Consider the following 11,797-nt stretch of genomic DNA (forward strand, 5'->3'; position numbering starts at 1 on the left):
CAGAGAAACAGACAGAGACAGAGAGACAGTGACAGACAGGCAGAGACCGACAGAGACCGACACAGACAGGCAGAGACTGACAGAGACAGTGATCGACAGTGACAGACAGAAATAGACAGAGACAGAGAGAAAAAGAGACAGACAGAGAGAGAGAAAGAAACAGAGAGACAGACAAAGAGACAGAAAGAAACAGAGAGACAGACAGAGACACAGAGACAGACAGAGACACAGAGACAGACGGACAGAGAGACAGGCAGAGACAGACAGTGACAGGCAGGCAGACAGCGACCGACAGAGACAGACAGAAAGAGACAGTGACCGTCAGTGACCGTCAGTGACCGTCAGTGACCGTCAGTGACAGTCCGTGACAGTCCGTGACAGTCCGTGACAGTCCGTGACAGTCCGTGACAGTCCGTGACCGACAGTGATCGACAGTGACCGACAGAAATAGACACAGACAGACAGAAATACACAGACAGACAGAGAGACAGAGAGAAAGAGACAGAGAGAAAAAGAGAGACAGAGACACATAAAGAGACAGGCAGAGACAGGCAGAGACAGGCAGAGACAGGCAGAGACAGGCAGAGACAGAAAGAGACAGAAAGAGACAGAAAGACAGGCAGAGACAGACAGTGACAGGCAGTGACAGACAGAACGACAGACACAGATACAGACACAGACACAGAGACAGGCAGACACAGAGACAGGCAGACACAGAGACAGGCAGACACAGAGACAGGCAGACACAGAGACAGGCAGACACAGAGACAGGCAGACACAGAGACAGGCAGACACAGAGACAGGCAGACACAGAGACAGGCAGACACAGAGACAGGCAGACACAGAGACAGGCAGACACAGAGACAGGCAGACACAGAGACAGACAGACACAGACAGAGACAGACACAGACAGGCAGACACAGAGACAGGCAGACACAGAGACAGGCAGACACAGACACAGGCAGACACAGACACAGGCAGACACAGGCAGACACAGGCAGACACAGAGACAGACACATAGACAGACAGAGAGACAGACAGAGAGACAGACAGAGAGACAGACAGCGAGACAGACAGCGAGACAGACAGCGAGACAGACAGAGAGACAGACAGAGAGACAGACAGAGAGACAGACAGAGAGACAGAGACAGAGTGTAGAATAACAATTTTCCACTGAAATTACATTGTTGGCAATAAATCAATTCCTTTAAATGACTCCCATCTCCATGACATCGCCTCAAAAAATCATGCCCCGAGGACTTGAGGAATGTGAACATTCCACTGGCAAACACACAGGGTGGGGGGAGGCAAGATATGTGTATCAGAGAAAGGAGGAGGGAGATGCTGTGATGTTGAAATTAAACTAGAAATAATGTTGGATTTGATTTAAGGGGCAGAAGAGGGTAGAGGTCAGCAGGAAGGAGAAAGGGGTAGAGTAGGAGGTGGTAGAAGAACGAGAGAGGACGAAGAAGAGAAAGAAGAGTAGGACAGGAGGAGGAATCTGTTTTATATCAGGCCAGGTCCAAATGGCATTGCATTCCTCTAGATTCCACAGGAAGATACACACCACTCCCCCCCCCCCCCCCCCTCCTCAGTGTGCCCCTCACACCCAGGGGTCACACGGGGTCAGGCCACACCCTTAAAACCAACATCATCCGCCTCCTATCGAATAGAGGTTTGAGGTTATGAAATGGAAAACCGTGTCAAGTGTTAACTCAGTCATGAGCTCAGCTACCCACCACAACCCCATTCATCACCAGGTTTCTATCTGCTATAGAGGTCCCTGCTTTTGTAAGATTGTCATTTGCGACTCCTCTTTTGACTCCACTTGTTCCACATAACCACTTTTGTGCCGGTTGTTTTCAGGAAAAATAAAAACATCAGAAATGCATTACTTTGCATCTTATGATGCTAAACTGAAGTATTACAACACACGGCATTAAATGCACACGTCAGTGTGACGATAGCACACCCCTATCGTCATCAATGTCGGAACCATGCCAGAGACGAACAACAAAACACAGGGACCATGTGCCATTCAGGACAATCAGAACCACACCACGTGGATCCAGGGAAATCATACAGGCAGTTCCACACAACACACAAGATCACAGCACCAAACGGAACCAGAACACACAGCACACGGGAGGCCCAGCCTTTGGGCCACAGGGGGCCAATCAGGTAGACTCACCATGGGCGTGGTCAGCGAGGAGTGTCCACTAAGGTAGGAGGAGCTAGAGACCGATAGGCTGAGCCCCAGGCCAGAGCCCACCTCCTCTGCTGCCGCCACCAATGAAGGGTGGAGGTGGCACGGCAGAGAGGAGGATGAGGAAGAAGAGGGGGAGGAAGAGTGGGAGGCCTGAGGAAGAGAGAACGAATGAAAAAAAGGAGAGGGGAGGGGCAGTGAGAATAGAGGGAGAAAAATAAGAATTAAAGAGAAGATGAGAGAAAGGTAGAAGACACAGAAAAAATAAAGACAGAACTTTATCACACTAAGAAGAGAAAGCAGTGTAAGATCAAATCCTGTTTCAGAATCAGAGCGATGAGAAAGAAGAAGGAACCCCCACACTGCTCTCACAGCCTTCGTCAGAGCTATAAAAGACAGAGTTAAAGAGAGTTAAGTTGATAGCATTAGTACAAAATTAAGTCTTGTGAATGGAGACGTGCAGAAACCACAGAAGAAGAAACACACAGAAGACTCCTTGTTGCGGACACTGAACATGAAGCCAGCCACAGGGTCAGAAAAGGTCATTGCTAAGCGTCATCTCTAGGGGTTGGAATAACACAAAAGAGTCGAGACCTGTTTAGCCCATCGCTCAAACAGTGTTTGGATCTGACCATCTTAAACCTGACCAGACGTCTTGCTCTCTGAACTGTGTTGCTTCAAAGAAACCAGGTCAAACTACACACCTCGAAACAGGAGAAATGTGATTTTTGCTTTCTCTCTTGCCATCTTAGATTCCGACTGGCAGACCATCTAAATTGCTTTTATTTTCCCAAAGCCGTGTAAAGTCAGAGTTTTTAAAGCCTGTAACATGTTGGCTTATTGGAAGGCAGGAGGAGGACTAGGAGATAGAAACAGGCTTATCCTACCCTCTTCAAGCCCCCTACACCACCAGCCCAGATTACCAGGAGAGACGGAGGAGGAGGAACAAGGAGAGAAATACAGTTGAACTGTACAGTACAGTAAAGTGTACAACAGAAATCCTCAAACTAAAAGGCTGGGAGTCTTCCAATAGACAGTGGTTGGTGGTTTGCAGAAGGAGAACAGCGGACCAGAGGATTATGACCCCTCTGTCGCTCAGTGGTAGGTTATATATAGTATTGTACTGTAGTGAGGTCTGCAGGAGTGCAATCTCAACGTGAAATCCAGGCATGGAATTGGAATACATACACAAATCTCCCACAGACATCCATGCATGATTTACATAAATATACTCCAGCAGGCTATTTTCATTTTCTGGGTTTCTAGTTGTGGATAAATTTGGCACTAAGCGCAAAATCCACTCAAGGGAGCAGTCCAGTAGCCATCTAGTTTCTACCCATGTGTAGTCTTTAGTAAAATGGCTGACAAACCACATGACACCAGTGTGTAGAATCTAACCTCTTTTATACCTCAAACCACAGCCAAGTTGAACCAATCTCCATTAACCTGAAGAAGGTTGGGCCAATCAAATCTATCTGACCACCCCTGACCTCCTTAGCCCCTCTCCCTGGGTTCCCACCTCCATTGACTGATTGACCGACCGGACTGTCATTCAGACAGACGTCTCAACTAACCTAGGGCAACCAGGACTAAGATAAAATGACTGGATTTGATAGAGAGAATGATATTGAGAAAGGCAAGTCTCAACTTGTCTGGTAGGGGTTACCACCGACATACACCACTTAGAGCGAGAAAGAGAGAGACTGGGCAGACTGAAGAGGACTGGGGGTAGATGGAGAGATAGAACGAGAGACTGATCTGAACAGAAGAGGGGAGAGATAAAGAGAACATTGACGAGGAATGGATTCCTGGAAGCAGGGAGCTCTGGAATACTGTCCTTCCCAGCCAACAACCACTACACTAGCACAAGTTACCTCAGAGTTCTTCTTCTGGGTCGTGTTCATCAGGCCTCAAACTGATGAACAAGGACTGAAACAGGAGAGGGACTACCTAGAATTGTCCAATAAGAAATGCTCTATTTAATTTCACTGTTATATGTTGCGTGCCCTCATGAACACAACCCTGCTTCACATTCACCTCCATAGGGGGTAGTTTTGTTTTATTAGTTGTACGGGATACACATGGTATACACCGTACAACTAGAGGCTTACTTGCAGGTTCCTTCTCAGTGATACAACAACAATAAGAAATGAAACATAAGAATATGAACATAAAAGTAAATGGCTCAGTAGAATAGAATAAACATTTTGGCCTAAATATAACACAGGAAGGCACAATTTGTAGTCCAACATTTACATGTTTTGGGGTAGGGGGATTTGGGGGCAAGTGTTTAAATAGTTTATAGTTGACACATGTTCCACACCACTGGTTGCCAATGACATATAGACAGGGGTCAACTGTCCTCTGGGGTGTTATACAGCATATGACCACCGTGGGAATCGGACCTCTCACCTTTGACCTCCAGGCAATATCTACTGTTGTGATTTCTACAGCATGCAGCACCATGACCTCAATGTTTCACCACAGGGGGCTTAAACTGTCACCTTTTACATTTCCTCATTTAATTGTTGATGTAAAACTAAGTTAAGTGTTAAATCACCTTAAACTCCTACAAGTAAAATATGTCATCATTCAGCACTCAACCATGACTGGATGTCCACCTGGAAAGGAGACCTTTGGATCCAAATTCTCCACGCTTTCCCAGTGTGCTCGCTCCACCATCATAACCAGTGCATCAATCTCTACGGAGGATTGTGAAATTCCACTGGTGAGGTCTGAGGCGGGGTGGTCAGTAAGGGTGAAATAATGTGTGATTGGGTGGTGAGGACTTCAGGAGGAACACACACACAGACAGACACTCACCAGTTGCCTCTGCTTGGGGGGCAAGGCGGGAGGCGGGAAGAGGGGTACGGGCAGGGGCTCGTGGACCGAGTCAGTGCTGCTGAAGGAGTCGTTGAGGCCGTAGACGTCCTGGAAGCGCTTGTTCCTCTGCTCGTAGATGCTCTCGCTCTGCGGCGTCTGGTAGAACACGGAGGGCTGGGGCTCCGAGTAGTCCTCCACAAACTGCATGTACGCCAGGACTGAAGGGGGGGGGGGGGGGGGGGGCACGGCGACACATTAAAAGTTATTTCAAGCGAAATGTTAATATGCACACTACCATGCATCAATCTTATGTGATGCAGGGAATTATAACTGCAAGAATTAGCGTAATCATAGACACGATAACGCCCTTAAACACAATATTAGCTCTGGATGTTCCTAAGATAGGAGTGAGGTCATGTAATGTTAAAAGGGGTCAGTTTGACAAGGAATGGCATAGCTTGACAGGAAGTGGCATCATAGTTCAACAGTCCCGAGTGGATCCGTTGGTAGAGCATGTAGCTTGCAATGCCAGGCTTGTGGGCAATGTTCCCTCAAAAAAAAATTGGGCACTGAGCAAATTTCAGGTTTGCTGAGCGCAAAAACCATCAAAAACTATGGAGAAAATGCCTCCCATAACATTTTAACATGGACATAGCTGTTCTATCATTCCGCCTACAGTAGCAGCCAATGTGTGGTGTTCAATGTAGGCCTACATTCCATGAGACCTTTGGAAAAAACATGTCGGGCTTGGTTTATCCACTTCACCTTCAGACAATGAGGTGACTGAACATGTTATTGCGTTGTTTGATGCAAGAAACTAATTTTACAAAATAAAATGCATTATTATTCCCATATCATTATTACAGAGAATCAGACAAATTATGCTACCCTCTGCCTATTGGCCACTTAGCTTATTGAAGCCTGTCTCAAAATGCAACACTGTCCCTTTAAGGCAAAAAATAAGCTCTTTACCTGATTCGCTTTTCAAATATGTCTAGAATTTTGCGCTTTTGTAAAAACAATCACTCCTCTATTGCTGACTACAAATTATCTATAACTGGACTAATAACTCACTAACTAGCAAAGGATATGAACAAAATGCACACTTGGCTGCATGCAGCTTTCGCTTTGACCTCAAAACAAGCTAATCTACTCACGACCGCTCATGCTGTTAACACAGTCCAGTTCAAAGTAAACGGCAGAGATCCATAATAGATTTTTTATACCACACCGGTCTGTGTAGAGTATGGGCTGAGTAGAGCATGTCAATGCAATAGAATCCTACTCCGATGCATTTTGCAACAAAATCTCTTGCATAGTTAGTTTTGTTTCGGTATGTTGCATTGAAAGTGACTAACATTGCGTTGATTTGATCACAATACCCACAGTAAAGGGAAACGTTAACAGGGAAAACTTTAGAACAGTGGTCACCAACCTTTTCTGGGTCAAGATCACTTGGGATTCAAAATGCAAACAGAGATCTACAGCTCAGATGTATTTTTTTACACGACTTAAACATGTAAACCTATGCAACATTAACCAACTAAAAACAGCAATGAGGTTTGTGCAGTGAGCTATAGGCCCACATTGGCTTTGCTTGAATTGCCCTACCAATGCATTCTTGTTCGGGGACATTTTTAAAAAATGATTTCAAAATTTGACGTATGATCGCACTGGTAATTGATTGGTTCTATTACTTGTGAAGCACAGCTGAGTGAGCATACATTTAAAGAATTTGCTTTTTATTTTATTGGGCTGATGGTGCCTGCATCGAAATGGTCCGTCTCAGAGGAGGGAGAGAGCAGCAGACTGAGGGTCCACCTCTCAACATCCCTCCGCTATACCTTACCAATAAGGGACAGAGTCTTCCAGATGATGGCAAAACTAGAGCATTATTTCTGCCTCATGCACAAATTCATGTTGTTACTCCAATGAACTGAGAAAGTGAAATATTCCTCAGTTTTAAAAAAGACCCTGGCCGCTAATCAAATCAAATGTATTTATATAGCTCTTCGTACATCAGCTGAAATCTCAAAGTGCTGTACAGAAACCCAGCCTAAAACCCCAAACAGCAAGCAATGCAGGTGTAGAATAATAATAACACCACAAGCCTATAGATACACTTTCCTACTCATTCATTACTGCTGCAGTGCTTGTTGTAGCGCTGAGTGGAAATAGGAAGAATACGCATTTTATGGCTTAGAACTGTCAACACTTTTCTGAGTAACAACTTAAACATGAACTCACACATAAAAACAGCATCTCTTTGCTGTATTCGTTGACAGTCTCTCTCCAGCCATGGTTTTAAACGTTTTGAAATATCAGAGTATCAACTTTGCTGTAGCTTTCTTTGATGCCTGCTACATTACTGCAGACATGGTCATCTAAGCCATCTGATTGGCCAGCGGTAGGCCTATAGCGCAGTTGATTTGTACTCTGGGCACGCTAGGAAGGCGGTACGTTCGCCTACCTGGAGTGCAGGGCAGTGGAATCGGGTGCAGAAATCAGCCAACAGAAATCGGATGCATCTACCGTTGTTTACAGAAATGTTTTGCGATCGACTGGAGATCGACCCGTTGGTGACCACTGCTCCAGAAAGTTGAGTGAAACTCAATCTCGTGCTTCTCTCTGTGGGCTAATATTTATGCGGGGCTACTGCGCCCAAACAGCTTAGAGGGAACAATGGTTGTGGGTTCGATTTCCGCTCTGGAGCGTCCACTAAATGACAAAAATGTAAATATAAAAAATGTCAACAGGAAATGACATCATAGCTTGGCAGGAAGTTACATATTTGCGACCTCTGTACCCAACTGCCAGTGGACCAGGAGTCCATTGTGCTTGTCCTGGAGTTACACTTCCTCCCTCTATTCTCTGTGGCAGATTTCTTAAACATGAGTCATGAATGAATGACACTGCAGCTAAGTTAGCACTCTAACCACCTCTCTCCCTCAGTCTCTATCCTTTCCTCCTTCAATCTTCCTCGTTTCATTTCTCTCTCTCTGTGTTTTGCTCAATTATCTCCCTAAACCATCTCCTTCCCTTCCTCAATCATCCTCCTGCTCTTTTTCTTTCCTTCTCTCTCAATTTTCCTGTAATTCTCTCTCTCCACTCCTTCTATCCTTTTCTCCCCCACACCCCATCTCTCCATCACTCACCGTGCTTGTTCCTCTTCTCGGGCAACGGCGGTGGACTAGACGGAACGTCTGCGTTCTCGCTGGCCAGGTACTGGGCCACAAACACTCCCCCATTGCTCTGGGGCATGGGTGAGATGGGCGTGAAGAGGGGGAAGGGGGGCGTGGGGTGCAGCAGCTCCTCTTCCGACAGGTTATCGTACTGCGAGGGGAACCTCTCGTAGAGGGGCCCCCGCGAGGAACCACCCCAGCACCCGTCCGGATAGGGCGACACCTGGGCGCTGCGCCGCTTCTTCTGGGGTAACGCTGGAGGCGCGCTGAGGCGGCAAGGGTGCAAGGGGCTGATGTGAGAACCGGGCTGGGGGGTCCAGTATTCGGAGTGGTGAGGGTGGGGGGCGGGTGGGGAGCTAAAGCGGGTGGGAGGAGGGACGGGGGAGGATGACTCGCTGTGGGACTCAGGGAGGGGCGACAGAGAGGTGACCCCTGAGGGGGCGAGAGGTTCCCCAGTGAAGACTGAGAGGTCCTGGTGGAGGAAGTCATAGTCCGGGTCGTAACTCTCAGTGTTGTCTGAAGAGAAACAGAGGAGAGATCGAGAGAAAGAGAGAGGGGGAAACAGTCTTTGAAATGCAGTATTGGTGGTTACGGTTAAGCTGTTGACATTCGAAGTGAGTATTTTAAAAATAGAGTGCTCTCATGTGTGAGAGAATATGCCTCTGGGTATGATAAGTGTACACGTAAAAAAAATGCCCCGCCCCCAGAATTTGGGCCAACCAATCACAGCTCTCCGTTGGATAATAACTGTCTCTAACCAAGCTCGTGTCCGTCATCCTCAGACAAGCTCTCATTTCAAATGCATGGAAGCCAATGAGGGCTATGGCAAAAACATGATTTTCATGAAAAAATGTATTGTTTAAATGGCTAAATAACTTAAATAAATAACTTAACAGTGCACCAGGGGTACTTGCCATTGATTCCTGAAATGCAGAACCTGTTGACGGAGCATTTATTTTAACCCAAAATGATACTTTTGTTGGCTTGTTTGCTATCCCCGCCCCCTCGGGGGTCACCACCCTGTCTCCCCTCCCTGAGTCCCACAGCGAGTCATCCTCTCCCTCCACCTCACTGAGAGCTAGTCAGCTAGCTCGGTCTCATTGGCAACCATTGAAAACGTTACTAAAGCTAGCTAGTTAGCTAGCAAACATATTAACTGGCTAAGTTAGTTATATAATGAATATAACATCTGCTGTCAACATCAGAATATGATGAGCGCACTAGTTAGCTCCAAAAGGGGTTTGTAGCTTTGACGCCATGCTGACAGTGCATAATTAGAGCCATCCATACTAGCCACGCTACACATTTCATTTTACCAGGTTCCTGTGAACCAATTGTAATGACCACAACATACCCAAGAGTCTCCTGATTAGCAAGGGGTAGTCTGTGTTGAATTTTATTGTGTAGTAAAAAAAACAGTTTGATATCATTGTGAGGGGTTTTCTCCAGTGGTATGAATGGGGAATTGGGCTTCCCGGTTGCAACATTAACCAAGGGGGTGTGGCTTAGTGAAGGGTACATTTTAGTGGGGTGGGGGGGGGGGGTATTTATCTTTCTTGCTACAAAATGTGTGTAAAGGGAGTGACTGAATATAATGAGTATATGAGCATATGTTAACAGTTTGTGTGTGTGTTTACATGGGTGTTTTATATATCTCTATATATATATCAGAAGTTTGCATACACCTTAGACAAGTACATTTAAACTCAGTTTTTCACAATTCCTGACATTTAATCCTAGTAAAAATTCCCTGTCTTTGGTCAGTTAGGATCACCACTTTATGTTAAGAATGTGAAATGTCAGAATAATAGTAGAGAGAGTAATTTATTTCAGCTTTTATTTCTTTCATCACATTCCCAGTGGGTCAGAAGTTTACATACACTCAATTAGGATTTGGTAGCATTGCCTTTTTTTTTTACTTGGGTCAAATGTTTTGAGTAGCCTTCCACAAGCTTCCCACAATAAGTTGGGTGAATTTTGGCCCATTCCTCCTGACAGAGCTGGTGTAACTGAGTCAGGTTTGTAGGCCTCCTTGCTCGCACAAGCGTTTTCAGTTCTGCCCACACATTTTCTATAGGATTGAGGTCAGGGCTTTGTGATGGCTACTCCAATACCTTGACTTGGTTGTCCTTAAGCCATTTTTCCACAACTTTGGAAGTATGCTTGGGGTCATTGTCCATTTGGAAGACCCATTTGTTATCAAGCTTTAACTTCCTGACTGATGTCTTGAGAAGTTGCTTCAATATATCCACATAATTGTCCTCCCTCATGATGCCATCTATTTTGTGAAGTGCACCAGACCCTCCTGCAGCAAAGCACCCCCACAACATGATGCTGCCTCCCCCGTGCTTCACAGTTGGGATGGTGTCTTCGGGTTGCAAGCCTCCCCCTTTTTCCTCCAAACATAACGATGGTCATTCTGGCCAAACAGTACTATTTTTGTTTCATCAGACCAGAGGACATTTCTCCAAAAAGTACGATCTTTGTCCCCATGTGCAATTGCAAACCGTAGTCTGGCTTTTTTATGGCGGTTTTGGAGCAGTGGCTTCTTCCTTGCATATCGGCCTTTCAGGTTACGTCGATATAGGACTCGTTTTACTGTGACTATAGATACTTTTGTACCTGTTTCCTCCAGCATCTTCACAATGTCCTTTGCTGTTGTTCTGGGATTGTTTTGCACTTTTCGCACCAAAGTACGTTCATCTCTAGGAGACAAAATGCGTCTCTTTCCTGAGCGGTATGGCGGCTGTGTGGTCCCATGGTGTTTAAACTTGCGGACTATTGTTTGTACAGATGAACGTGGTACCTTTAGGTGTCTAGAAATTGCTCCCAAGGAAGAACCAGACTTGTGGAGGTCTACAATTTTTTTTCTGAGGTCTTGGCTGATTTCTTTTGATTTTCCCATGATGTCAAGCAAAGAGGCACTGAGATTTACAGTAGGCCTTGAAATACATCCAAAGGTACACCTCCAATTGACTCAAATGATGTCAATTAGCCTATCAGAAGCTTCTAAAGCCATGACATCATTGTCTGGATTTTCCAAGCTGTTTAAAGGCACAGTCAAGTTTGTAAACTTCTGACCAACTGGAATTGTGATACAGTGAATTTGTGGGGTGGTTGAAAAATGAGTTTTAATGAATCCAACCTATGTGTATGTAAACTTCCAACTTCAACTGCATGCATGTGTGTGTATATATATATATATATATATATATATATATATATATATATATATATATATATATATATATATATATCTCTATCTATATATGCGTGTGTGTGCATCCCTACCCAGCGTCTCACAACTAGTATTTTGGGAGCACTGTCCGCTGTCCTGTTCCATGGAGCAGAGATGCTCGTCAGACTTGCTGAGCTTTCCCATGCTGCTGCAGGGCGAGAGGCGCGGGGAGTTGCCCCTGTACGACTGGCTACCGCCTGAGAAACGCCTCTGGAGGAACTCCTGCTCATAGTCCTGCTGCTGCAAAGACACAGAGACAAACAGGCAGGTGGACAGACAAACACAATGAAAAACAGACACAGATGTCAGCAACACAGTTTCAGGAAATAAGAGATACCTTTGTGGAGC

General features: G+C 45.6%; 1 protein-coding gene across 4 annotated transcripts in view; it reads right to left on the reverse strand.

Moving 5' to 3' along the window:
- LOC110509502 (rap guanine nucleotide exchange factor 1) overlaps positions 1–11,797 on the reverse strand; it is a 94,239-nt gene that overhangs the window by 15,775 nt on the left and 66,667 nt on the right. For 3 of the 4 annotated variants that reach the window (XM_021590399.2, XM_021590401.2, XM_021590400.2), the window contains 4 exons: positions 11,503–11,689; positions 8,185–8,727; positions 5,030–5,247; positions 2,192–2,359 (listed from right to left, as the gene is read on the reverse strand). In XM_021590399.2, the coding sequence (XP_021446074.2) occupies positions 2,192–2,359; positions 5,030–5,247; positions 8,185–8,727; positions 11,503–11,689 (1,116 nt within the window). The remainder of the gene's footprint in view (positions 1–2,191; positions 2,360–5,029; positions 5,248–8,184; positions 8,728–11,502; positions 11,690–11,797) is intronic. The other variant, XM_021590402.2, reaches the window with a different exon arrangement.

This window comes from Oncorhynchus mykiss, chromosome Y (genome assembly GCF_013265735.2).
Source record: "Oncorhynchus mykiss isolate Arlee chromosome Y, USDA_OmykA_1.1, whole genome shotgun sequence".
Classification (NCBI taxonomy): Eukaryota; Metazoa; Chordata; class Actinopteri; order Salmoniformes; family Salmonidae; genus Oncorhynchus; species Oncorhynchus mykiss.